The sequence below is a fragment of the Terrapene carolina genome, unplaced genomic scaffold (genome assembly GCF_002925995.2).
Source record: "Terrapene carolina triunguis isolate 2854851 unplaced genomic scaffold, T_m_triunguis-2.0 Scaffold132, whole genome shotgun sequence".
Classification (NCBI taxonomy): Eukaryota; Metazoa; Chordata; order Testudines; family Emydidae; genus Terrapene; species Terrapene triunguis.
Window position 1 is genome coordinate 19,367,045 of NW_020664483.1, and position 25,694 is coordinate 19,392,738.

At 41.4% G+C, this 25,694-nt stretch overlaps 1 protein-coding gene across 1 annotated transcript in view; it reads left to right on the top strand.

Annotated features, from left to right (window-relative positions):
* The window catches only part of PUS10 (pseudouridine synthase 10), a 78,003-nt gene extending 53,779 nt beyond the window's left edge, over positions 1-24,224 (top strand). The window contains exons 8-17 of the mRNA XM_026653145.2: positions 1,749-1,813; positions 2,981-3,066; positions 10,184-10,309; positions 12,509-12,565; positions 13,692-13,768; positions 13,860-13,915; positions 14,034-14,151; positions 15,552-15,694; positions 16,916-17,015; positions 21,027-24,224. Of these exons, the coding sequence (XP_026508930.1) occupies positions 1,749-1,813; positions 2,981-3,066; positions 10,184-10,309; positions 12,509-12,565; positions 13,692-13,768; positions 13,860-13,915; positions 14,034-14,151; positions 15,552-15,694; positions 16,916-17,015; positions 21,027-21,065 (867 nt within the window). The 3' untranslated portion in view covers positions 21,066-24,224. The remainder of the gene's footprint in view (positions 1-1,748; positions 1,814-2,980; positions 3,067-10,183; positions 10,310-12,508; positions 12,566-13,691; positions 13,769-13,859; positions 13,916-14,033; positions 14,152-15,551; positions 15,695-16,915; positions 17,016-21,026) is intronic.
* Positions 24,225-25,694: the final 1,470 nt, after the last annotated feature.

A 25,694-nucleotide genomic window follows, 5' to 3' on the forward strand; every position in this document is an offset into this window, starting at 1 on the left:
GTGAAGACTGAAGCAAAGAATTCATTTAGTTTCTCCACAATGACTACCTATGGTAGCTACCCATATCTTAAATGCCACCACCAGCGTAGACATGGCCATAGAGAGACTAAGTGACTTATCCAAGATCACACAGGAAGCCTTTGGCAGAGCAGGGAATTGAACCCAGGCTAGCACCATACCTGCTGGATATCTTTCCTCACTACCAGATGTGTGTGCACAAATCCCCAGTAGGCACATGTTCATGGCTCATGAGTCACCTACCTTGTCTTGTGCTGTGCACATCTGACGGTGTTCAGAGCAGGCACCCAGGAATATCACTTTGTTGGTGGTAAATCCAAGTGGAGTTCTGTTTTCAAAGAAATTAAACTGAGGAATGTGTCCTGGGCATGTACTTAAATGGCAAGTTGTATATATTTTTCCTTAGCAGTAGACTGTAATTGTTTCATAAGGGTTTGTTTTCTCTCTTAAAAGTCCTTTCCACCATGGAAAATCTGAGACATACGTTAGCCCAATCATATTTAGTCTTCCATACATAACATCACTTTCTACTATCCATTGTCAACAGTACATATTGATCTATAACATTTGCTACTATTATTAAGTGTACACTGGGGCCAAGATTTTCAAAAGTTGGAGCCTAAAAATAGACTCGAAAGCCCATATATAGATGCCTAAATTTGTAGCCTTATTTACAGAAGTGTTGAGCACTCAGCAGCTCCCAGTGAGATAAATAGGCGCGGGTGGATGCTCAGCCCTTTTAAAAACGACTTCATTAATTTAGGTGCCTAAATATGGCCTTACAAGTCTAATTTTAGGCTCTTACTTTTGAAAATTTTGGCCTGAACCCTCCAGTCCCACTGACCTTTTTTTTTGCTTTTACATATTTTTTCATATAATCTAAAATGTAGAAAGTTGTTAGAGATGTATCTGGCAGCTCCTTCAGCTTATGGAGGGACTGAACTAGCTATTATGTATCCCTGAACCTTTGAAGGATCTGGGATGGGATTTTTCAAAACCATCTAAATGACTTAAGACCACAAGTCCTATTGAAAGTCATGAGACTTGTGCTCCTAGTCACTTAGGCACTTTTGAAAATCCTATCCCAGATTTATAAAAACAAACAGACATTAAATATTTTTGGGGAAAAGTTATGTTTTGTTGTGAAATGATTTGTGGAAGGGAACATATTTTGTCGATATTTTCCACGCTACCTGTCCCAAACGCCAGTATTTCAATTTATAGGAAGTTGAATATAAACCATAGAATGAGATAGAACAAGTAATTATATTTTTTGAATATCTTCTAGAATCAAAGAGATGGGGTAAAAGAAAAGAGCCTAAGTCCCATTGATTTTAATACGAGTTTTCAATGCTTACACATACACTTTAAAAATGTTTAGGCCTCAATCCTGCAGATGCCAATGTTGAGTAGCTTTACATACACAAGTCAAGTTACTCATGTGCGTAAGTATTGGCAAGATCAGAGACATACTGACCAGCGTGTATTGTTAAAGAACAACAATCATGATTAGTAGGGTGTCAGCACATGCTGATATTGGAAACATTGTCAGGCATAGGAATATAGGATAATTAAACTTTAGGTATAAAAAACCAATCTATATTGGTAAGAGTATTTGAGTTCTTTTTTTTCTCATATGGCAAAATGATGTAATTACCCTACCCACATCCTTTCTTCAGCCTCTCATATTTCCTTGACTCAGATATTTTATTTTTCATTTCACTCTACAGTCTGTTTTCACAAGAATGGCAATTATAAAGGCTTTGGACAAGATAAAAGAAGAGGATTTCCGTAAGTAAGTATACATTGAAATTGTGTGTTTCTTAGTATTGGGCTGCTTCTGTACAGAATCAAGATGGGGAGGAAAATGTTAGAGGGAAATACACAAGTATCGTTAATTGTTAAAAATCTACTGATATATGTAATCATATGTATGTATTGGTTAGGAAATGTTGCATTTGCATGTCTTTTGATGACATTAGAATGTGTCATCGTTATCTTTTAAGAAATAATCTCACAATGCTTCAATTAGATCACAAAGAATTGAAAAGTGAACATGATGAAAACAGTTCCCCCCTCCCCCAGATTATTTTATGATTGGCAAATTTAGGACTAGATTGTACCACAAGGGCACAACCTTAGATTATTACTGCATAGTCAAACTGCCACAATTCCATCGCTGCTCCCCTGTTGTACCAGCAGTAAATTACTATGTCCTCTGTGCTTGGAATGCTTAAAACTGAAAATATAGTATAGTAGCAATATTGCCAACCCGGGCTATTTGAAAATCATGAGTCAGTCCCAAAAAATCAAGAGATTTTAAAAAATATATTTTAAGTTTTTTATTTGACTTCTGGCTTTTGAGCCTGAGAGTTCGTACTTTCAAGCTTTTCCCTGAAACAGTGAAGATTACTTATTTTAAAAATGATGCTAAGATTCTCACATAATTCCATGACTCTGGGAGCTGGGACTTTAAGAAGAATACCAAATATTTTGAGACTCACAATAAAATTATGAGGTGGCAACATGGTAGCAGAAACTTTCTAATATGCACTTTGCTGAACTGCACAGAAATCATTGGTCTTTTCCCCACCTCCTAGCAAAGATTTAATAGCAGATGATGTAGCTAGGTTCTGTACAGTATTAAGAATTTCATTATTTCTGTAAAACGTACAACAATACATTTTGCTAATATACTTTGAAGTATACATACAGTTATAACATCAGTGGACAAAATAAATTAACAAAGTACATTCTGCAATGTATTATGCTCAATGTGTTTCATGTTTCTTCCCTTAATGATTCGCAAGGGATCTTGCAGTTTTTAATATGAATAGGGAGGCTACATTGTAGTCATACTTTGTTTACATGGAAACAACTGCATGGATTAATTTTTGCTACAATGATTCAGCATCATGTTTTGAAATTGCTTGTCTTTTAATCTCTCTCTTTTTTTATTCAGGCATTTTCCATGTCCCCCAAGTTCACCAAAGAATATCTGTGCAGCTCTGGAAATTCAGTGCACTAATGGTGCAATTTTTGTGGCTGGTAAAATATTTCTCTTGCTGTTATTTTCTTTAAAATATGCCGTACAGTCCCTACTATGTAACCAAATGGACTCCTGCTATTTATTATTACTCTTGTTATTAAGCATAGGGAAAAAGAAAACAGATATGCAAGAGTAAAGTTCTAATGAACTTCTCTAGAGAGGAAAAGAGATTACTTTTAACTTGCCTTTCATAGTTTCATAGCGTTTAAGGCCAGAAGAGACCATTAGATCACCTAGTCCAGTGGTTTTCAAACTTTTTTTCTGGCGACCCAGTTGAAGAAAATTGTTGATGCCTGTGACCCAATGGAGCTGGGGATAAGGGGTATGGGGTGTGGGAGGGGCTCAGGGCTGGGGCAGAGGGTTAGGGTGTTGGGGGGTGAGGGCTGCAGGGTGGGGCTAGGAAGGAGGGGTTCAGGGTGTGGGAGGGGGCTCTGGATTGGGACAGGGGCTGGGGTGTGGGAGGGGGTCAGGGCTCTGGGCTAGGGGTGCAGGCTATGGGGTGGGGCCGGGGATGAGGGGTTTGGGCTGCAGGAGGGGGCTCAGGGTTTGGAGGGGGCTCAGGTCTGGGGCAGGGGGTTGGGATGCGGGAGGGGGTCAGGGCTCTGGACTGAGAATGCAGGCTCTGGGTGGGGGTGGGGATAAGGGGTTTGGGGTGCAGGGCTGGGGCAGGATATTGGGACACAGGGTTGGGGCACGGGGTTATCTCAGGCGGCTCCTGGTCAGCGGCGCAGCGGGGATGCTAAGGCAGGCTTCCTGCTTGTCCTGGCACTGTGGACCGTGCTGCACCCCGGAAACGGCCAGCAGCAGGTCTGGCTTCTAAGCTCTCACCTGCAGGCACCGCCCCTCCCAGCTCCCATTGGCAATGCGGAGCTGGTGCTCGGGGCAGGGGCAGCGCGCAGAACCCTGTGGCCCCCCCCACCTAGGACCTGGATCTGCTGCTGGCCTCTTCCGGGGCACAGTGCGGTGTCAGAACAGGTAGGAACTAGCCTGCCTTAGCCGGGCAGCACTGCCGACAGGACTTTTAATGACCTAGTCGGTGGTGCTGACCAGAACCGCCGCGACCCAGTGCCTTACATTCAGCGACCTAGTACTGGGTCGCAACTCGCAGTTTGAAAACCACTGATCTAGTCTGACCTTCTTCATATCATAGGCCAGTAAACGTCACCCAGATACCCCTATGTTGAGCCCAGTGACGTTAGTTAAATGAAAGCATTTTAGTCCTCAGGAGACTAAAGACAGAGAACTGGAGAGATTGAGGTGCTGCCAATACCTGAGGCCCCTGCAATAGCAGGGAATCAATTAGGTGAGATAGATCCAGATGATCCTAGCAGGTGATCCATATACCCCCTTCCTTCCTGAGCCCCATAGGTGACTGGTTGAAGCCTTGAAGCATGAGATTGCATTATAATCATTATCAGAATACAGAACTAAAAGTATTATAGGTTGATCATTTAAAGGGGGGAAAAAAAGGATATAAAATAAAATATTAAAATGGAAAAGTTAACATTCTCATGGCCAGCTAGCACTTCCATACTGCATATATGTAATATTTTAATTTATTAATTGGGCTGCGAAATATTTATTTTAATGGGATCAAAATAGCCCAAGTCTGTTGGCCTTCAAATATGTGTTTGCTGCAAAACACATACATATATTTTCACTGGCTGCTGCAAAGGTGGGCCTTTGAGAAAATCCATGTGTGTGGAGTGTGACAGACTGTCAGTTTCCTGCAATATCCTGAATAAACTTTATTGAATGAAGTTAAACCTTATTGAATTAGGTTTAATACCTTTGGGGAGTCATTGTATTAAAAATGCAAATGTGTATGTGTTGTGGAATTACATATACCTTGTTTACTAGAAGGGGAATGCTAATGTAGTTCCTCCATTATCAGCCCTTTGAAGCCACCCCCCTGGAGAGGTATGCATATGCTAGTTCAAACTGGATTCTCCAGGGACTAAGAGACAAACAAATGATTTTTGGATAAATAGCCTGGTTTTAAACTGGCTCAAGGCCTTCTTCCTGATTCAGCAAATGGACAGGAGACCCTGGTACATGAAGGGCCGCAATCCTTAGTTTAGGCTTGGAAAGACTGGGTCTACTGGGGCCTCATACCACTGGGTGCTTAGTCTGAGCTGAAGCTATGATGAACTTATAACCACAAGGACTCCCCTTGGATGGAGATTTGAAGGACTGCTCCTGGCAGAATCCATGTTAGGATTGGGGTTCCTTGTAAGCTTATTAGTATGCATGTAGGTTCTTTTATTGTTTTTAATATGTTTTCTCTGTAGTGCTTTTACCTTAAGAATAATACAGTCTTGCATAGAAACCTGTGTGATACCTTATAACTGCAGCAGTTACACTTGTTAACCATCTCTGAAGAGAAAACAGTCAGGTTCTGCTTGGGCAGCCTGTCTCTGTTGGGGATAACACAATGAAGGCAGGGAACTATGCAGCCTGGAAATACCCCAGTCAGAAGGGACTGAGATGCGGATCTCCACCCAAGAAAGGCTACGGCTGGACAGCTGGAAGCCTGAGAGTGGGTGGCTTTGCTGGACCAGTGAGGGGAAATATAGGTGCAGTTGCCCTGAACTATGACATGGAGGAAAGAGGGGCTTGGTGTTCTGCAGGTGATCTCATATTGTTTTAATAACTTATGGCAGGGGCATCTACAGCCTTGGATACGCATCCCTGTTTATTTGTTATATAAATCCAGTACTATACAATGTGCAGGATTCTGTTCTCAGTTTAGGCTAGTGTAAATCCAGAATAGAGCAAAGTCTGTTGACTATAGTGGTGTTACTCTTGTTTTACAGCAGTGTAAATGACAATCAGAATCTGACCCAGTGAGTGGAGTGTATGAGAGTTGATGATGTTTTCAGGACCTTCACTTTTGCATTTCCTGACTCTTAGTAAAAATTTGCAATATTAAGAGGAAACTGTCAAATTGAAAATTGTGTCTATCTGGCTTGGCTTTAGCCTACTATTGTTACAAGTAACACCTAAGTTTATTAAAATTGAGAGAGATGTAGTATTTCTCTCTCTTAACATTTTGATTACTTTGTGCATTTGACAATGCTTTGTGCATATTCATTTCACAGTTTGCCCAACAGAAGCAGTATTAGTCAGTTTCCTCATTTGTTTGTGTGGGGTTTTTCACAGAGCAAGGGGGGGAGGGAGGAACATTTTTAAAAACAGGAAAATGTGATAGTAAAATCATAAAAGCTGACCAGGGGATGAGAGGAAGGTGGTGTACCTATAACTGCTTTGAACTCTTATGTTTTTAATAAACTAGATTTCAGTTTGAAGAAGTCTCTCTAACTTTATATTAAAATAGGGTTTTTGCACCCTGCAATTCTTCATAAATCAGTTCTTGCCATGACACACACTCTTATTTCTCATAGAAGTGAGAGATGGAAAAGTCCTTTTAGATAACCCAGTTCCATCTCCCAGCCAGTTCAGGATTGTTCCTTGATTGAAGCATTCCTTATGTTCTGTGGGAGGTGTTGTATTAACATGCGATAACATGAGGCTGTGACTAGAGCAGATCAGAGGAAGACAATTCTGTTTTATGGCAGCTTTTGAAGTATCTAAATTCAGCCTTGTTCCACATTGAAACAAAACTAAAACCTTCCGAATGTTTTCATGAAAATGGAATTGTGTTGAAATGTATGTTTTCTGATTGAAACCTGAGCTGTGTGATTTGGGAAATGACATGTGGGTAGGTGTTTAGAGTACTGGGACGTGAGAGACTCAGGTTCAAGTCCCTGCTCTTCCTGATTCAGGGCAAAGTTTTTCATCCCAAATCACTCTGAATGAGGCCTAGGGATTGAACGTGGGGGCTTGTCTCACTTAAAACGGTACAAACTGCACCACTGTAGCGCTTAGTCTGCAGAAGAGAAGAATGAGGGGGGATTTGATAGCTGCTTCAACTACCTGAAAGGGGGTTCCAAAGAGGATGGATCTAGACCAGGGGTAGGCAACCTATGGCACGCGTGCCACCGGCACGCGAGCTGATTTTCAGTGGCACTCTCACTGCCCGGGTCCTGGCCACAGGTCCGGGGGCTCTGCATTTTAATTTAATTTGAAATGAAGTTTCTTAAACATTTTAAAAACCTTATTTACTTTACATACAACAACAGTTTAGTTATATATTATAGACTTAGAGAAAGAGACCTTCTAAAAATGTTAAAATGTATTACCGGCACGCGAAACCTTAAATTAAAGTGAATAAATGAAGACTCGGCACACAACTTCTGAAAGGTTGCCGACCCCTGATCTAGACTGTTCTCAGTGATACCTGATGACGGAACAAGGAGTAATAGTCTCAAGTTGCAGTGGGGGAGGTTTAGGTTGGATATTAGGAAAAACTTTTTCACTAGGAGGGTGGTGAAGCACTGGAATGAGTTACCTAGGGAGGTGGTGGAATCTCCTTCCTTAGAGGTTTTTAAGGTTAGGCTTGACAAAGCCCTGGCTGGGATGATTTAATTGGGAATTGGTCCTGCTTTGAGTAGGGGGTTAGACTAGATGACCTCCTGAGGTCCCTTCCAACCCTGATATTCTATGATTCTATGATTCAGTGTGGACACTACCTGTCGTGCCAGGAGGGATTCTCCCATTGATGTAGTTAATCCATCTCCCCAAGAGGTGGTACATCGGTCAACGGAAGAATTCCTCTGTCAACCTAGCACTGTCTACTTGGGAACTTAGGTCAGCGTAACTGCTGCTCAGGAGGGTGGATTTTTCACATTTCTGACCGTTGTAGTAAAAATGACCTAATTTTCTAGTGTAGACCAGGCTTGAGTTTCCTGTTGACCTAATCATCAGGCTCTACACCTCTCTCTCTCCTTCCCCCGACCCTCCTGGATATGTCTCTGTGACGTTGCACTCCATATGTTTATGGAAATATGCTTATGAGTGTGAATATGATGTAATTGGAATATGCTTTATGCAAAAGGTCTCTTGTAAGGTATCATAACAAAGCTTATAATCTACTGAGTTTGTTCATCCTATTTGTCTGAATGTATCATTCTTGTATCTGAAACTAGAAATATGAAGTATTACTCTGAAGTCCGATCATAATTACGCAAAGTGTGGGCCATTAATGATGGCTTGGAATCTTGATGGCTCCCGTTGACCAGGACAATTGGTTGTAAATGGCTCTGTTTATTTGTAAGCCTTCCTGTGTTCATGAGTCAGGCTGGGAAGAATGGAGGCTTGGGGTCTCACAGGACATGTGACCATGTCACCTGGTACTGGAATCCATCTTAAAACTGGTGCTTTTCCATTTAGAAGAAGGGGTGGGGACCCAGAGAGACAAAGGATTCCCGCCTTGTGCCAAAGCTATAAAAGGGGGTGGAGCAGGACAAAGAGGTTGCCAGTCCTGAGAAATCCCCTAGTTACCACCTGAGCTGGAACTAACAAGAACTGTACCAGGGGAAAGGATTGGGCCCAGACTAAGAAGGAGTCTAGTCTGTGAAAGAAGCTTATTGGAACATCTCTGAGGGTGAGGTTTACATGTATTCAGTTTCTTAAAGGTATTAGGCTTAGACTTGCGTGTTTTGTTTTATTTTGCTTGGTAACTTACTTTGTTCTGTCTGTTATTACTTGAAACCACATAAATCCTACTTTTTATACTTAATAAAATCACTTTTGTTTATTAGTAAACCCAGAGTAAATGATTAATACCCGGGGAAACAAACAGCTGTGCATATCTCTCTGTCAGTGTTATAGAGGGCAGACAATTTATGAGTTTACCCTGTATAAGCTTTATACTGAGTAAAACGGATTTATTTGGGGTTTGGATCCCATTGGGAGCTGGGCATCTGGGTGCTGGAGATAGGTGACTTGCTGAGCAGTTTTTGGTTAAAGTCTGCAGCTTTGGGGGCGTGGACCAGACCTGGGTCTGTGTTGCAGCAGACTAGCATGTCTGGCTCAACAAGGCAGGGTTCTGGATTCCCAAGCTGGCAGTGGAAAATGGGCTCAGAGGTAATTCCAGCATGTCAGGTGACAGTCCCAAGGGGATCTCTGTGACCGAACCCGTCCCTGAAACATTTTGGCTTTAATGAAATGATGTTCTAACCAGCTCTAACGGTGACCTCTCTGGCACATATCCGCTATCAGAATGGAGAGAACAGCTCTGATCTAGTGTTTTCCTATCTCTGTTTTATTTATGCACAGAAATCAGAAATTCAAAATTGTAATCTCCATAGCAACTGTAATTCGAGAACCCTTGTGCCTGTGTAGTATTTAGTACATGGTGTTAGTTTTAATGATTTAATATAGGTGTGCAATATTGCTGAGTTACAGTTGCTGGAGAATCCCTACATTTGAATTCCCTATCCGTAAGATGTAAAATATCAGCTGTAACAATGTATTAGCATTGTTTTTTGCATTTAATTTCATTTAAAAAAAAGAAAAAGGAAGAGAAATGTGATATTATGCAGGAATACATACACTACTTACATCCAACAAACTATGTTAAAAAGAACAATAAGGTGACAAAGTCAAGTACTCAAAAATTCCAGAATTAAGATTGCTGTGGAGCCTTAATTTGGCCCCCTGGACCAGGTGTATACAACCTTTAATTACATAATCATATACTATTGTTAACACACGGCCCCTGCCTCATTCAGTGAATGAGAAGTTATTTGATATTTCCTTTTACCCCCCGTTTTTTCAGTTGTGGACCCCACTTTATTTAACATATATCATCCAAACCCTGCACTGAATAGAACATTCTTAATTTCCTCCTGAGCCTTCCTGTTGTGCTCTCCCCATAGTATGTAAATTATTATTAACAAACATGAGAATTTATCTTTCCAACACCCCCATAAGACTAGGTAAAATGTGCTATGAAACACTAGAACTCAAAGCGCCAGTCCATTATGTGAGCTCAGTGGTTCTTACCCTATTTACCATTGTGGGCCGCATATACAGCACTCTGTGTGTTATGTTGGCCACATCCACACAATATATATACTACCTGTATGGCACTGAGGATGTCACATGGGCCACAGCTGTGTGCTGATTGGGCCGCAAGTGGCCCACCGGCCGCGGGGGTTGAGAACCACTGTGTTGGATGCATTAATGGTAACATACTTGTTCTTTTGACAGGAAGGTACAACAAATATTCAAGGAATTTACCACAAACTCCCTGGATTATAGATGGAGAGCGAAAGCTGGAGTCTTCAGTGGAAGAGCTGATTTCAGAGCACCTAATGACAGCGTTTAAAGCAGATAGTGAGTGTCCAGTATTGTATATCTAATTCATAGTACTTGGGTTAATTTTTCTTACACATCCTGAAAACAACTCCCACAACTGGCCCATTGGGTTACCAGCCTCAATAGACAGGCAAATTGAATGCACGTGGAGAGAGAACTACACTCTCATCCTTCTCAGCTGTCCTTGCAAGCCAAGGCTGGTCCTTCCATAGCCTATGTTATGCCTGATCATTAAATAATTCAATGCTTGCTTTATTTTGTCTAGTATTACCCTTTTAAAATAGTTCTGCAGCTGAGCCTGATAGTGCCAGTGGGTCCAGCATGTATGGTAGTCTGTTTTAACTCCTATACCTCTTTCTTAACAATTTATAAATGAATGCTCATTCCAGAAGACACTATTTAACAATTAAGAAATGCTAAAAAGATTAATAACATATTGGTTTATTATCTTATCCTCTGACTATTGCAGTGTGAAAGTGAAGTAAGTGTGAATGTATTCATCCAGTGGTGAGTGGGGCTTAACTCCCAGGCATGGTTGGGGCCTGAGCGGTCAAGCCTAGTGTGTGGAGTCAGATCTTGCAGGTTGAGCTGGAGCTAAGGGTCGGAGCCAGAGTCAGAAGCCAGGAATCAGAGGAAGATGAAGGAACAGGGTCTGTCATAGCAGGTGGCTGGGGATCCACCTAGTTGCACAGAGAGATTCTTGGTGTCTCCTCCAGGCTTAACTATTGCACCTGGACCCATCAGGGACCCTGGAAGCAGTGCCAATCAGGCCCTCTGTGGGCAGCACATCCTGTGGTGCTTGGGCCTGCAAGGCTCATAGCCTGTTGACTGATGCTCTGCCAGAGCTGTTAGTAGGTAGTGTGCATGCAGCAGGTTCTAGAGCTGCGGATCCTCATACTCCCAGCTGGAAAGCCTTGTTTATTAATTGCTTCTATCTCAAGTGTTCCAGAATACCTACCTTGACCCTTTTCTCTTGGTCTTGTTACACTGCCTTTCTGCTGTGCATAGAGATCAACTGTCTAAACACTAATCAATTAAATAGGAGTTTATCTGTAGGGGAAGGGTGCTTATTGTCCATTTCTTGGCCCCCAGACTCAGGGATAGTGACCATTAGGTACAAGGACAAATTTAATTCGAAATTAGCAAAATTCCTTTCCCCCCGCAGTTGTATATGTCAGTAAATCCCAAAGTAGTAATCACAGCATACTATTAGGGAAGGTACTGAGAGGCACCTGATTTTAGCATGCAGCACTCCTACAGCTGCTATCCACACTGGTTTGTACATTAATGGTGAGAAAAGGTATGAAGGCCTGCTCCAACCGGTAGCTTGCAGAACTCAAGCAAGGGATCACCTTCCCATTTCTGTTGCTGATGTGGTTAGTGACCTGATAGAACTAGTAAGTACCCCAATGGTTGATGGAGATGGCTGGGTAGACCTCACTGCTTCTGTCCCTCACTCACCTGGCAGTGGAAGCTGAGGAAACCCCATACACAATGAAGAGAGATGTCCAGTTTGTGTGGCCTCCAGGGTTCTCTTGAGACAGCTCCACAAAGCTACTGTCATATCCAGAGTGTGAATTTTTTCCATGTTCTTCCTTGGAGGGATGGAGGTGTGACTGCTCCTGAGGCAGGTTAACTGGGGAAGGAGTCAGAGGTAGGACGTTAAGTACCAATCTAATCCTTACCATATCTTGAGAGAGAAAAAATAAGTCTATTCTTGTAGGTGACACCTGAAGTTCCCTTCCCCTTCTGGCCAAGTGTATGGCTAATAGACAAATAGCTTCAGAAGTGAGGAATCTCGCTGAAATCTTGGGAACTCATGAGTGTGTTCAGGATAAGAGTCACAGCGTGAGGGGACAACAAAAGGCTGGAGTCTCAGATTGAGTTCAATCACAACCTTTAGGTATTTAACTCCATCTGGGTAAGAAAAGGAGTAGGGATTAGCAGCGAGTGGGATTCCTTTTAGGATTAAATTGCTCTTTCAAACTTTCTCAAGGTTGTGATGTCCCTCACTCAGACAGAGGAACTAGGAAGTCTCTATTTGAGGGATGAGACAGTGACTGTCTCCAGTTTTGTTAAAATAGACTGCAGACTACATTTTAAAATCGATTTAAACAGTTTTTCTTCTTTTTCTACAAACAAGCTGAGAAAGCTTTAGATTGATTAAAAAATTTAAAGGTAAAATCTCTCATTCTCTGTTCATATTTGTTTTTAAAGGTTTTAATTTTTCATCCTCTGGAAGAGAAGATGTGGATGTGAGAACGCTAGGCAGAGGTAAGGTTGGAATGTCCCTTCATTAAAGGCATAAACCGAACAAAATGATGTCTTGGAGCTACTCAGACAGATTTTGTTGTTTGTAAATGGAAAACTAGCTTGTGACACAAATGCTACTTTGAAACATTCTCTCAATAATTTTACTGACGTATTTATTTAGAGGCACAGACAGACATTATTTCATAAAAAGAACTCTGTGTGAGAGAATAGACCTCACCATAATCTTCTTGGCTGCCCAAATACAAACATTTAGAAATCCATAGCTTGTTATAAATATTCTATCTTGCATTTCCTAATTTTAATCCATTTATGTCATAGATTCATAGATTCTAGGACTGGAAGGGACCTCGAGAGGTCATCGAGTCCAGTCCCCTGCCCGCATGGCAGGACCAAATACTGTCTAGACCATCCCTGATAGACATTTATCTAACCTACTCTTAAATATCTCCAGAGATGGAGATTCCACAACCTCCCTAATGTCACATTAATAAATATATTGTTTTCTGTTATGTAATTCTGTTTTGCATCTTTTAGTTAGAAAAATGCGTGTTGCTCTTTCAAGATGATCATTTCACTTTCTGGATGTAGCTCCTTTAATCAGCTATGCTAATGTAGCTTTCAGCTACATGAAACAACTGTAGCAAAAAGAGTAAAAATCAATAATGAGGTGTACCAGACGCTGGCTAATTTGTGGTATAATTCCAGGCATTGCATATCCTGGGATCAGCGCTGGCCCAGAGCACAGAAAGTGCAGCCATTTCAACAGATGTTTAGTTGAGGGAGCTGGATTTAACGTCATCTTGCACCTGGGCATTGCTGTAGGTGACAGAAAATAAGCTAATTAACTTTTTTCTTATTTTATTTTTTAATTAGCACAGACTTGTACAAGATGTCTTCTGGGAAGCAGTAATTTGCACTTACTGATAATACTTAGGTTTAGTAGCCAAAAAACGTCCCTTGTTTCTTTCCTTCCATTTGATGGCGATGTCTCTGATAACCTCAAACCCCATATGTGTGTGCATAAGAGTAGACAAATTTTTCACACCTTCCGACCTTAATGCATAAATTCAAACATTAATTTAGAACAACATGTTTTTATGTTTTATGTCTCTATACATGTTGCCAGGAAGGCCCTTTGCAATTGAGCTTGTGAATCCTCATAGAATACATTTTACTGCCATGGAAATGAAGGAACTTCAGCAGGTAAATCATTTGCACTTCATGAAAATCATAAAGCACATGTACTTTTGTAACAGGGCAGCTTTGCTAACTAATTCCTTTTCTGACATCACAGAAAATTAATAACTCTTCAGACAAAATAAAAGTTCGAGATTTACAGCTTGTCACCAGGTCAGTATTTACTGTCTCTGGCAAGGGATTTCAGAATGATGCTTTGGGAATTCTGCAAACATCCTCATTTATACAGCTGTGTAGTTATGCTTATGTGTGATTCATTTATTTTGTTTAGAGAGGCAATTGGACATATGAAAGAAGGTGAGGAGGAAAAGACAAAGACCTACAGTGCCTTAATATGGACAGACAAAGCAATAGAGAAGGAAGATATTGCACTTCTAGATGATATGAAGGTATCTGTATTTTTCTTGCTTTTATAGGTACCTACCTCTTGGTAGGTAGTGCATGTGTCTCTCTTTTTCTCTCTCACTGTGTTTCATTGATCATGGGTTCCTCGTGCCCTTTTATTCTAGGGCTTATTGTATCCACTCTCCCATTTGCCATTCCTCTTATGCTGTTAAGTCTAATCTTTCCTACCACACAGTCACTGATGCTGTGCTTCTTCTTCACCCAGGATGACCAGTTATTAGCCTATCGGAGGCAGATGTTGTGCCAATTATCAGACAGCACAAAGTGCTTTTGGAGGTGGAAATCTCTCTCCCCAAGTGCCCTTCATGTAGGGTGACCAGATGTCCCGATTTTATAGGGACAGTCCTGATTTTTGGGTCTTTTTCTTATATAGGCTCCTATTACCCCCCACCCCCATCCCGATTTTTCACATTTGCTGTCTGGTCACCCTACCTTCATGCCAGCTCAACATTGCTAAGGGTAGACGAGCAAAACAGAGGAGGAGGTTAAAGCAGAACTAGCAGCTATAGCTGCTTGTTCTGTCCAGCCCCAGTCAAAGTCACTTTGGGGACAGTCACAGCAAATAAATCCACATTCAGATGGCTGTGCAAAATCATGCAAACCAAAGGTCTGACACAAGTATCTGAAGTGAAGAGAATGCAGTGGTGGAATATGGACTGTCCCAAGTGTCAGTTGGTGAGACACATTGTGTTGAGATATGCTGGCTGGTAGAATGCCCATTTCTATGTTCAGGTTTTCTAGTGTTGGAACATTGGCCTTAAGAGTCTGGTAGCAAGAGCATTCTCAAGTAGAGACTACTGTTACTTAGTCTTTACTCCAAAAGTTGTGTGTGTTTTGGCTTGAAGTATTAAAATGCATGAGGACAATTGGTGCTCAACATTTTTTTTATCATACTAGAAAAAGATGCTTCCCAAATCAATGCCTCTTTTTGTAGAGGAAAGCTCTTTAAAGATATGTGATGAAATCTTTGGTCGTCTCAGCTCTGCTTTCTAATTCTTATTTGTGGAGGGTTGGATGCAGTTTAGACAAAAGCCTTTAATTTTTTTGAGAGTGCCCTGAGGCTCTCATTGAGTTTGTAAATCCTGGAGTTATTCCAGCAAGAGACTATGGAGATTTCAAGGTTATTATGCCTCTGCATTTGTGGTTCCACTAGCTTGTATCCGCATGAGGCCTTCCCAATAAGACTTTAAAAGATAGTTGCCCCCTTTTTTCTTTGATATACTTGGAGGAAGACTTAAAGAAGAAACACTTCTCAGAAGATCCTTCAACTACCAGAATATATTATTAAAAAGTAGTCTTATATGAAAAGAAAAAGCTATATATGTGTTAATTTGTGTGTGCTCTGTGTTGGACAGTTCTTTATTTGTTTTAAATTCTCCAACAGGAATTAAAGATTGATCAAAAAACACCTCTGCGGGTTCTTCACAGAAGGCCCTTAGCTGTAAGATCTCGTGTCATTCACACCATGAAATCCGAGTACATAGATGACCATCACTTTCGCCTGCATCTGAAAACTCAGGCAGGGACGTATCCTTTAGACCTACTGCATGATAAATTTTAGAAATAGTATGTTGTTACCGTGGTCATACAGGTGGTGTTTTCTTTTGCAAGTGCTAGTGTAGTCTGTTTGCATTATAAACCCCTGATTTTTCAACAGTTCATACATTGGGTTTTAAGGGTTTTTTTAAAGTTTGCTTTGAGCTGAAACATGTACAAGTTACAAGCTCAGAAATGCAATTGGTATATATTGTTTTGTTTAGTAACAAAAAAAAGCCCCTAATTATTTTCAAGGTACAGGAGAGCAACAAATGTATAGATATACACAGATTTCAGGCCCTTTATTTATCTGTAATTTAAAAATGGAGTGTTGCAAGCCTTTGGCATAGTCTAGATTGGGATAAAGATCTGTGCATGTTATATGCCAATTGCTGAGGTTTTTTTGCCTGTATTTTCACTGAAGTCTTCAGTGGTGTTTGAGGGGCAGCATTTGGCTCTACATCTGTAGTATACCCTAAGCACTCAGCTGTTTTTGTTTTTTTAAGTAAAACCTCTCAGTATTAACGTTAAGTATCAGACATAGCCAATAGTACTTTTCAGATTGATTTGGGTAGTAGCATTATAAACTTGCTGTGCATTCTGAGTGGATGTGTTAAGAAATTCTCAGTTTTGCCTGAAAAACACTTTTTAATCCACCCTCTTGGTTCTAGTTCTTATATGGGCCTCCAAAACTGCGTAAATAAACATACCAAGAGTCCTATTCCAGCTTCCATTGAATCAGGAGAAATGTGTTTCATTCCCTAGATGCAATGGAGGGCGTGGGGGAGGTTCAAGATATGTAATTAATTTGTAATTGCGAGTTTGTTAGATCCTGGGTTAAATGTATTTGTTTTTATGTTTTAATATTTGCCTAACACTTAGGTACTAAGAGTCTGTTTAAGGAAAGTTAGCAGTATGACTCATTCATTTATTATCTGAGAAATAGTTATATAACATTTTTAAAATGAAACCATTCTAATGACTGAATATTGGTATGTAGTATCGGTTGTTGCTGTTTACTGTAACAGGTTTAGAATTTAGTAAAATGTCACTACCACGTTTAAAACAAACACAAGCATGGATTGTGATCAGGAACAGAAATAGATTTTGTATTTCTGCTTTGTGTTTTTCACCATATCCTTTTCACCTTTCTTCATTAATCAGCTCCGGTCACGCAAGGCCCACACTCACTTTTCCTTAAGCAAGATCTAGTTACATTAAAGAGTTTGTACATGGAGATTTTGGAAGAACAAAACCCAATATTGGCTTCCTACTTAAGAGAACTGCTGACATTCTGGAGCTGGATGTAGAGGTAAACTGTTCATACTATATCGGGGTGGCCAAACTGTGGCTCTTTTACAGTTGAAGTGTGGCTCGCGGCTCCCCCCCCCAATGCATCCCCATTCTCCACCTACCAGACTGGTGTGGGAGGAGAGCTTAGGACTACTGCCCTGCGGCATGGTGGTGGGGCTAGGGGCTTCTGCCAGAGATGACTGGTGCCTGCTGAGAGTGTGAGGGCACAATATAAAGGTTGGCCCCCCCAACAGCTTGAATCATGCCCACCCCTTACCCTCAGTGGCCCCTCCCTGCAGCTCCCAAGTGTTAGCTCTGCCTGGAGAGACAGTGGCAAACAGCTGGGAGCTGCAGGGAAAGGCTGCTGCCTCTCCCCACAGCCGGCCGGCCACAGCTCCCAGCTTGCTGGCTCAAGCAGCTGCTATGCAAGGAGGGGCGTGGCAGCACCATGTGACCAAGTGGGGGCAGCAACACTTGGCAAAAATCAGGGTTGGGGGGGGACATGACCCCACATCCTGTCCCCCCACATTGCTTCTGGCTTCTGCCCAGCAAAGAGGGAGGTCTTGGGGATTCAGCCTGGCAGGGCTCGGGATTTCAGCAGGAGTGGGGCTTCAGCCCCGAGCCCTCCCAGGTGCTGGGGTGCTGAAGCCCCGAGACAGTCCTGCAGGGAGTGGGGAAGCCCAGAGCTCCAGCAGATGCACCCTGGCTCTCGAACTTCTGAAGATTGTCATATGCGGCTCGGAGGGTCAGTAAGTTTGGCCACCCCTGTAATATATCCCATCTTGAGGTCTGCAAAGCAGTTGCATTTTTAAGGGTTTGTCTACACCTGAAAAATAATCCAGAATAAGGTACAGTATGAATTTAAAGCAGATTAACTATTGCAAAATGGATTAAGCTCCTTTGGAATAAGGCAGTTTTATTCCAAAATAAGAGCATCTACATATGGAGTTGATCAGGATAGCTATTCTGGAATTATGCCTTGTGTAGACAAGCCCATAAACTGTATGTATAAACTTTCTTGCTTTGGCTTAATTAACCATCCTTACTGCTATTAATGCAAAATATGATGTTAATACAAAATAATCGTTAACATTTTAAACACATCATTGAGTAGGGTTACCAGCCGTCCGGGTTTCCCCGGACATGTCCGGCTTTTTCAGCTTTAAATGGCCGTCCAGGGGGGATTTCTAATAAAGTAGAAATGTCCGGGATTTCCCCCTTCCCCTCATGCAGAGTGCGGCGCGGCTGATTGGACGGCTGGGCCTGATTGAAAGCCGCTCGCAGCCACTGGGGTCTCTAGCAGCCAGAGTCCCTCCCCCTCCCCCGCTCCCTCCTCCCCCGCAGAGCAGCGCCACAGTGTTTGGTTGCACGTGGAGCTCGCAGCTCTCCCTCGACCTGGTGGGGGGGCAGGCAAGGGACAGGGAATGGGGGGGTTAGATTGGTCGGGGGCTCTGGGGGGGCTGTCAGGAGAAGGGGGTGTAGAGAGGGGTTGGGGCAGGCAAGGGTCAGGGAACGGGGGGGTTAGATGGGGGTGGGGTCCTGGGGGCAGTTAGGGTGGGGGGGGTCTCAGGAGAGGGCAGTCAGGGGACAGGTAGGGGGTAGGGGGATTCTGAGGAGGGCGGGAAGTGGGAGGGGGCTGGGGTGGGGCTAGGGTGGCACCCCGTGTCCTCTTTTTTGATTGTTGAAATATGGTAACCCTATCATTGAGCCATATAATCCAATGATGTCATAGACGTCCTTCACTGACGTCTTTGGGGCTCGCTACGGGAGCAGGGATCTGCTTACCTGGGGAAGGGTCTCCTGGATATATCGTGCTTATTTAAACTCTGGCTTTATAATGTTCATCAGTGCATAGTGGAGTGTCGTTTAGCAATAGGGAGTTTTGCTTTGCATATTATGCATGCCATTCCCTCTCCCTTTAACAGAACTTCTGAGAAGTGGGGCTGGATCAGAAATAAGAGAAATGTAACCGTTCGTATCAATGCCACTGATTCAAATGCAACACTGGATAACATCTGACTACTTGCTGGTAGCCTCAGCTTGGTTTCTAATGGACACCTATCCATATTACAGTCTCATTACCCCTGATGGCAAATGAGCAAATGGGCATGATGACTAAATTTTTCTTGTACCAAAAGATGGTCCCTGCAAATCAGGAGTTAGACATATTGGTAGGGCAGAGTATGGGAGGAAGCCTAGGCTGTACCTAGGGTGACCAGATGTCCCGATTTTATAGGGACAGTCCCAATATTTGGGGCTTTTTCTTATATAGGCTCCTATTACCCCTCACCCCCGTCCCGATTTTTCACACTTGCTGTCTGGTCTCCCTAGCTGTACCAGATCTTAGGATGAAGGGAAGATTTTGCAAGTATTAAAAACCAGGCATGATCACTAATTTCACATTAAAAAAGAAAAGAAGGAAATAGAAAATGACTTAAGTTATCTGATCCTAAATTCTTAAGCCTCTGTCACAGAATAAACACACACAGTCGTCTGTTTGGAATCCCGATTACAAATCTTTTAAATTACAAATGAATTCCTGGCGTCATTGAAATTGGTAGGAGTTTGGCCTGCAGTGCAGCCAGGATTTCACCCATATACGTTTGAGGAACTGCACACGTGCTACAAATGTTTAATTCTACTATCATAATCAGTATTGTCATCTGACTACATCTATTTTAAAATATAGTGAGTGCCTTAAGAAAACGATGGACTAAAATAAGTTATTTGGTTTCTGGAATTTCAAATGGAATTGCTGAAATATAATTGTAAAAAATTATTGATACTGTCGGGATTCTGCTTTCCTAACATTTTTTAACTGCAGAGAACAGCATAGGCTTGGGTTTAATATTTAAACAAATGGCTGCAGTTTAATACTTTTTTTTTTAATGTGAAACAGCCAGCATCAGGATTTTATCTTTGCTAACTGTATCCCTGTAAAGGGGAATGGGTGAGGAGAAGGAGCCTACAAAGACAACTGCTGAACATGAGGAACTAATGCTAGACTGCAGTTGATAAGCATTGCTCTCATGCTGAATGGTGTCAGTGCAATTATTGCACACAACTATGAACGATGTCTGGGGACTTGAAAATAATTAGTCATTTTACTAATAATAGATTTTAGCCTAGCCCAAGAACCTAATCTTTTTATGAAGATGTAGATTAGGTAAGGAGTAGGTATGATTAATTTAGGCAGTCTTGAAGCCAGGGTGTTTAATGTGCCATCTTTGTGACCCCTACTTGACAAATGCCTGATGCTTCATTAGTGACGGATGTGCTGCCTTGGGAGCAGAGCTGGCAACAAGTTTACACCCAAAGGGAATTGGCCATGGGGCCTCTGTGAGGCCGGGGGAAAAAATAATCCAGATTCCCATTAATTGTTAGACTTGCTGCTAATAAAGTATGTGTCAAATATGATTTGTGCATTTTGACCAGAAGTAATGATGACTTAATCATCTCACCTACATAAAATCAGCCATCTTAATTTTTGAATGAACTATACATGTTGAGGAGTCATATTTGGGGAGTGATTGGACTTTACTCAAACTCTGCCCACAGTTCCAAACTCCGTCCTCAATCCCATAATACCTGGATGTTTCTGCTGTATTGATCAGCAATAACAATAGTTATTAATCACATTTAACTCACCCTAATCATCCTGAAATACAGTTTAGAGCTGGCTGGCTGCAGCCTCAGACCAGCATCACTGCATTAGGTCACATTTGGAAAAGCCTAGTGTAAACTGTAAAGGTTAAAAGCTTTTTGGCTTTTTCAAAATGCAGTCTTACACTGTGCAGAAATGTATGGGCCACCAGAGAAATGCAGATACCCCATGCCACTGTGTACCCGCTCACTCCGTCTCTCTTGTGCTATGCTGTTTTCTCAGGTCTTTTTAAGAATTTGTTCCTCTTTTGTATGAAAGTTATTCTTTTGTTAATATGCAGAAAGTGCTAGTGGCAAGTCTCTTCTAAAACACCAGCTCTCCTGATCTAGTGATTTTTGCTTTCCACCACCCCCCTTTCTCTTTTAGTCTGTTGATGTTGATTGGCCTCCAACCCTGAATGATTAGAGTCTTTCAAGCTCGGAAGAGGAAGAGTGACTTGACTCTCTTATCAGGAGCTGACAACAAGTTGAACTGTGCACCGTATGATAACTTGTTTATCCCCTATATTTCTGTTGAACATTTGGATCACGTTGATCTGTTAGGTTTTTTTAATTGGCTTAAAAACTCAGGATCAGTTGATGCTTGTTCAATTAATTTGCAGCCTTATTGTAAATAAATTACTGTCCCATGTAAAGGGGTCTCTGACAGGCAGATGTATTAATAGCAGTAAATGGTTTCTTTTAAAAAAAATTATTTAGAGAGATGTCCAAACCCTGATCTTTGCGAGATATACCAAATATGCTTTTCTGAATACTGTTTGAAACCCTTCGACTGAAAAGAGAAGTTCCCCTCCCTCAAACCACACATACCATATATCATCTAATTTTGTTCCCAACCAGAAAAAAAAATGTAGACGCATGTTTGTATAGATACCATAAGCATAATCTTCTTATCTAGATGTTTGTACCACTTCCCAGATCAGCAGTCTAAAAGCCTGATCCTTAATACGCCAAAGACTATTCATGTAAATGAGAATTGTCAGGATCAGACCATAAGAAATCAATTGTATATTGTTAATATGGAATTCTGAAATCAATGAGACTACTCCTGGAGTGAGGTACTGCTCAACATGAGTAGGGGCAGCAGAATCTGGCCTACAATATTTTCCCCATATATGTACTAGTGCTGGTTAGATTTTGACTATTGCAGAGGGGGGCGGCTGAAAACTTTATACCCAAAAATTCAGTTCAGAAATTCAGGAGGTACCTCATGGAATTTGTAGTTCAGGTACCTCATACTCCTATTATCTTCTGTAGGCCAGGGTCCCTGACCAGCCTACGTGTTCCATGTCTCCCCTCTTGCTGAGCCCCCGTGTGCAGCATGAGAGATGTAGTCTGGCTTGGGAAGCCACAACACGAAGGAGAGTGGGGATATGAGGTGCCTGAACTACAACTCTTTGATGTACCATAGTGGAATTACTGAACAGAAATATTTGGGGTTTTCTTGACAAAAGTTGAAAATTCCAACAGAAAGTAGCTAATTTTTTTGAAAAATTTCATATAGTTGAAAACTCAATTTTCCATCAGAAAAACAGTTTTAATGAAATTTTTTTTAATCATCCCTAGGCTAGACTTACTATGTTCATTGATTAATTTTATTTTATTGTGCTGCTACTTTGGTGTAATACTGGCAGATCCAAGTTCCTCTGTGAAAGAGCCGTAAAAGTGGCGATATGTTTGTGTTACATTTTGCGTGGCAGGATAAAGAGTTGCAGTTTACACCACATCCCACTTCCTGTACAAAAAGTGCAAGACGGATAAAAAGTTCTAAGTCATGATAGAATTTTAGCCTGAAGTAGACAAAGGGGGTAATTTACAGAAAGACAGCTAATTCACTACCCATATGGGTCTACCAGCAGTAGGAATGGTGAGGCTGTAGTGTATATGGTTTTTTGTCATTTTTATGTCAGCAAAAACATTTGAGTCCGGTCTGCACTACCAGTGGTAAATCACAAGGCCCAGATTTGCCACTGTAGCTGAAGTTCAAGTATATAGAAGCATATGAAAACTTGTGTATAAATTAATAAGCCCTCACTTTAATATGTGAGTGTGAAATGGCCTCACAGGTTGTAACCCAAATCAGAAATTAAGAGGACTTCCTTAAATTACATCTTGCTATATTTGATAAAATCAAGACTGAGTGAGTGCATCATAGAGCTGTTTCTGCGCCTATGAAGCACAAAAAAAGAGATGAATAATACAGGAAGAAATTGAGAGGATTCGGAATTATTAAAGAGGCTTTTTCTTAAAGTGTTTCAGAAATATGTCAGGTATTCTGCAAGACATACTGCTATTTATGTGGTGGTTGGGGGAGGAACTATTGGGTGGACTGTACCCACTGCTAGTATCAGGAAAGTTACCCTTACAGATTTCAGCATGGCACACCTGTGTTACAATGTCAGCTTCCAGTGTAGGGCCAGGTCTCAGAGTCTGTAAGTTGGCGTAGTTCTGCTATTGTCAAGAGAGGTCTGAGGAGCCAAACGCTTCCAGCAATAGTTGACTTTATAACTGTTCACACAGATGATTATCTAACACTAAGAAAGGAGGCAACGTGAATGATGGAAAACATAAGAAATTGAATTCACAAAAGAGAAACCCAGTGTAATTGTCTTGATTTCTTGAAAGAACCTATTGAAGTGAACTAGATGATAATGATTTCTAAATTCCAAAATCTGTAGGGAAAAATCAGCAGGAAGAGACATAGCAGATATCACACAACAGCCCCTTCTGTCTATTACAAAGCTAATAAGGCAAAACAGAAAAAAGAGAGAGAGCTGCTAATGCTGTCTTAGTACAGAAAAACACTCTGGTCACCATTATCTCCAATATTCCCCTAATATAGCTTGTGCTATGGGAGCAATGAAGACCCAGTTGAGAGCTAGAGTGTAGATGGATGATGAAATTGTAAGGGCTATTTTAAAATACAGGGTCTAATCTCCCTTCAGTGCATCTACAGAGCTCCCAAAAATCCTGAATCAAGACTGACTTTCCCTAATACATCTGCACTGGGGTATAATCAGGGGTGAAAGTAACTTAACGGACTTACCGGTAAGCAGGGCAGCCGGGGTCCTGGGCAAGGTGTGGGAGGGGGACTCTGGGCCCCTCGAAGGGCTGGGGCTGAGGCCAGGGCCAGACTTCCCCAGTCCACACTGACCATGGCTCCGGCAGCAATTTAAAAGGCCCGCCCTCCCCGTTGCTGCTACCACACCAGTGGCGGCCAGCAGCCCTTTAAATTGCCGCTGGACCCCCTGAGCTCCTGTGCCAGCGGCTGGAGCCCTGGGCCCTTTTAAAATCGTCAGGCCCCGGGGCAGCTGCCTCTTCCCATACAGTCGGCTGTGTACCGGCGGCCACCTTCTTACTGGTATGCCGCATAAGCTTACTTTCACCTCTGGGTATAATGCACATGAAACTAAGCTGGTAGCTAAGGTGCCTATATATGTAACCATCCGATTATGTTCATTGGCTATGTAGTTAAAGTGATCACATAAAATATAAAGAAAATTCTGAAAAGCTAATGTAATTTGTTTTGCAACTTTAACAAGAAAATAAACCCTTCTCTCCTTCAGCCTGTGTTTGTTTGTAATTTACATTGCAGAACTGGAACTAAAATAAATTATATTTTTAATTTAAAAATAACATCAGGGCAAAACTTACTCTTTCAAGTAGCATCACTGAATTAAGGTGATAGCTTGTGTGAACAAAGGGAGCAGGATTTAGTCTATTATAGAAACTTGTCAGATCAGAAATGTAACCTACTGAAAGGAACTATGCAAACAATGAAAAAAAAAAGTCGTTTCATACATTGCAACATTTCAGCCCAAAGAGACAGCTTAGTGTATATAAAAAGTTATTAACATTGACTCAGAAGGAACTCTAGGCATCACTAAAACTACTCATTCCCCCATCTGTTCTAAACTACAAAACACATAGCTTTTTAGAACTGGGTCAGTGCTATGTGGAAAATAGATTTCCTATTCTGTTCAGAATCTAATGGGACTGTTGTCCCTCAAAGGTCATAGGAACTAGGGTAGCCAATAAGAAAACTGACATTAAACCCAGTATTGAACATCCTTAAACTTGAGTGATGTTTCATTTAACTCAACAGGACTTGGTGTGAGAATAAGGATTTGCAGGATCAACTCCCATAATGCAGAAGAAAAAGGTATGTTAAAATAACTAGAGTGGGTGATATGTGGTAAATCTAGAGAACATCATCCCTATTGTTCACTACTTTAAGGAAAAGGTCCCCTGGACCTTACATTTCAAACAATAGCTGTGCAACTGCCCTCTGAAACTCAGGCTTCTTGAAGGTGTCAAAGACACCCAAAAACTGAGCCCCTGCCAAAATATCACTAGTCATTTTTCAGAAAGTAGGCCTTAGGCCTACACAGAGTTTTTGCACGGATCTAACTAAACTGGTAGGTTTAGTAAAGGTATTCATATTTGTAGCTATACCAATAAACATCTTTATACCAGTGTAACTGCCTATACACTAGGGAGGTGTGCTGATTTAACTAAATTTGTTTTTCTGTCAATTTAGGCAATCAATGCAAAAACTATGTAGAGATGCTCTTAAGTCACAACAATACCCAGTAGCTGTGGAAAATGCCTTAAAAACAAATTTCCTAATACGAACAAAACAAATGCAGTGTCTCTCAAGCTGATTTTAAGCTTTTGGGGCCTCACATGAGTAGCCTCATTTAAATCAAGGGGTGTTGGAGGGGCTGAATAACTGTTAGGATCAGATTTTTTTTCCCTCTAATGTTCTTGAATTGTCTACAGGGATGAAGTATAAACACAAAGCCAGCTTATCTTGGAGCCAAAAAGGAAAACACAGAGATGAATGAAAATATTTAATTATACACAATAAAACAAACTGTACCCAAGAATTTTTGAAATAAAAAATTACTAAAATATTAATTGAGAACTTTAAAGAAACTGATTGAACAGATATTTCAAGCTGTATTTTGATCTCTCTGTTTCCTCAGTCATGCTCTGTTTGGTTATTACACCTACAAATCACATGAAAAAATGC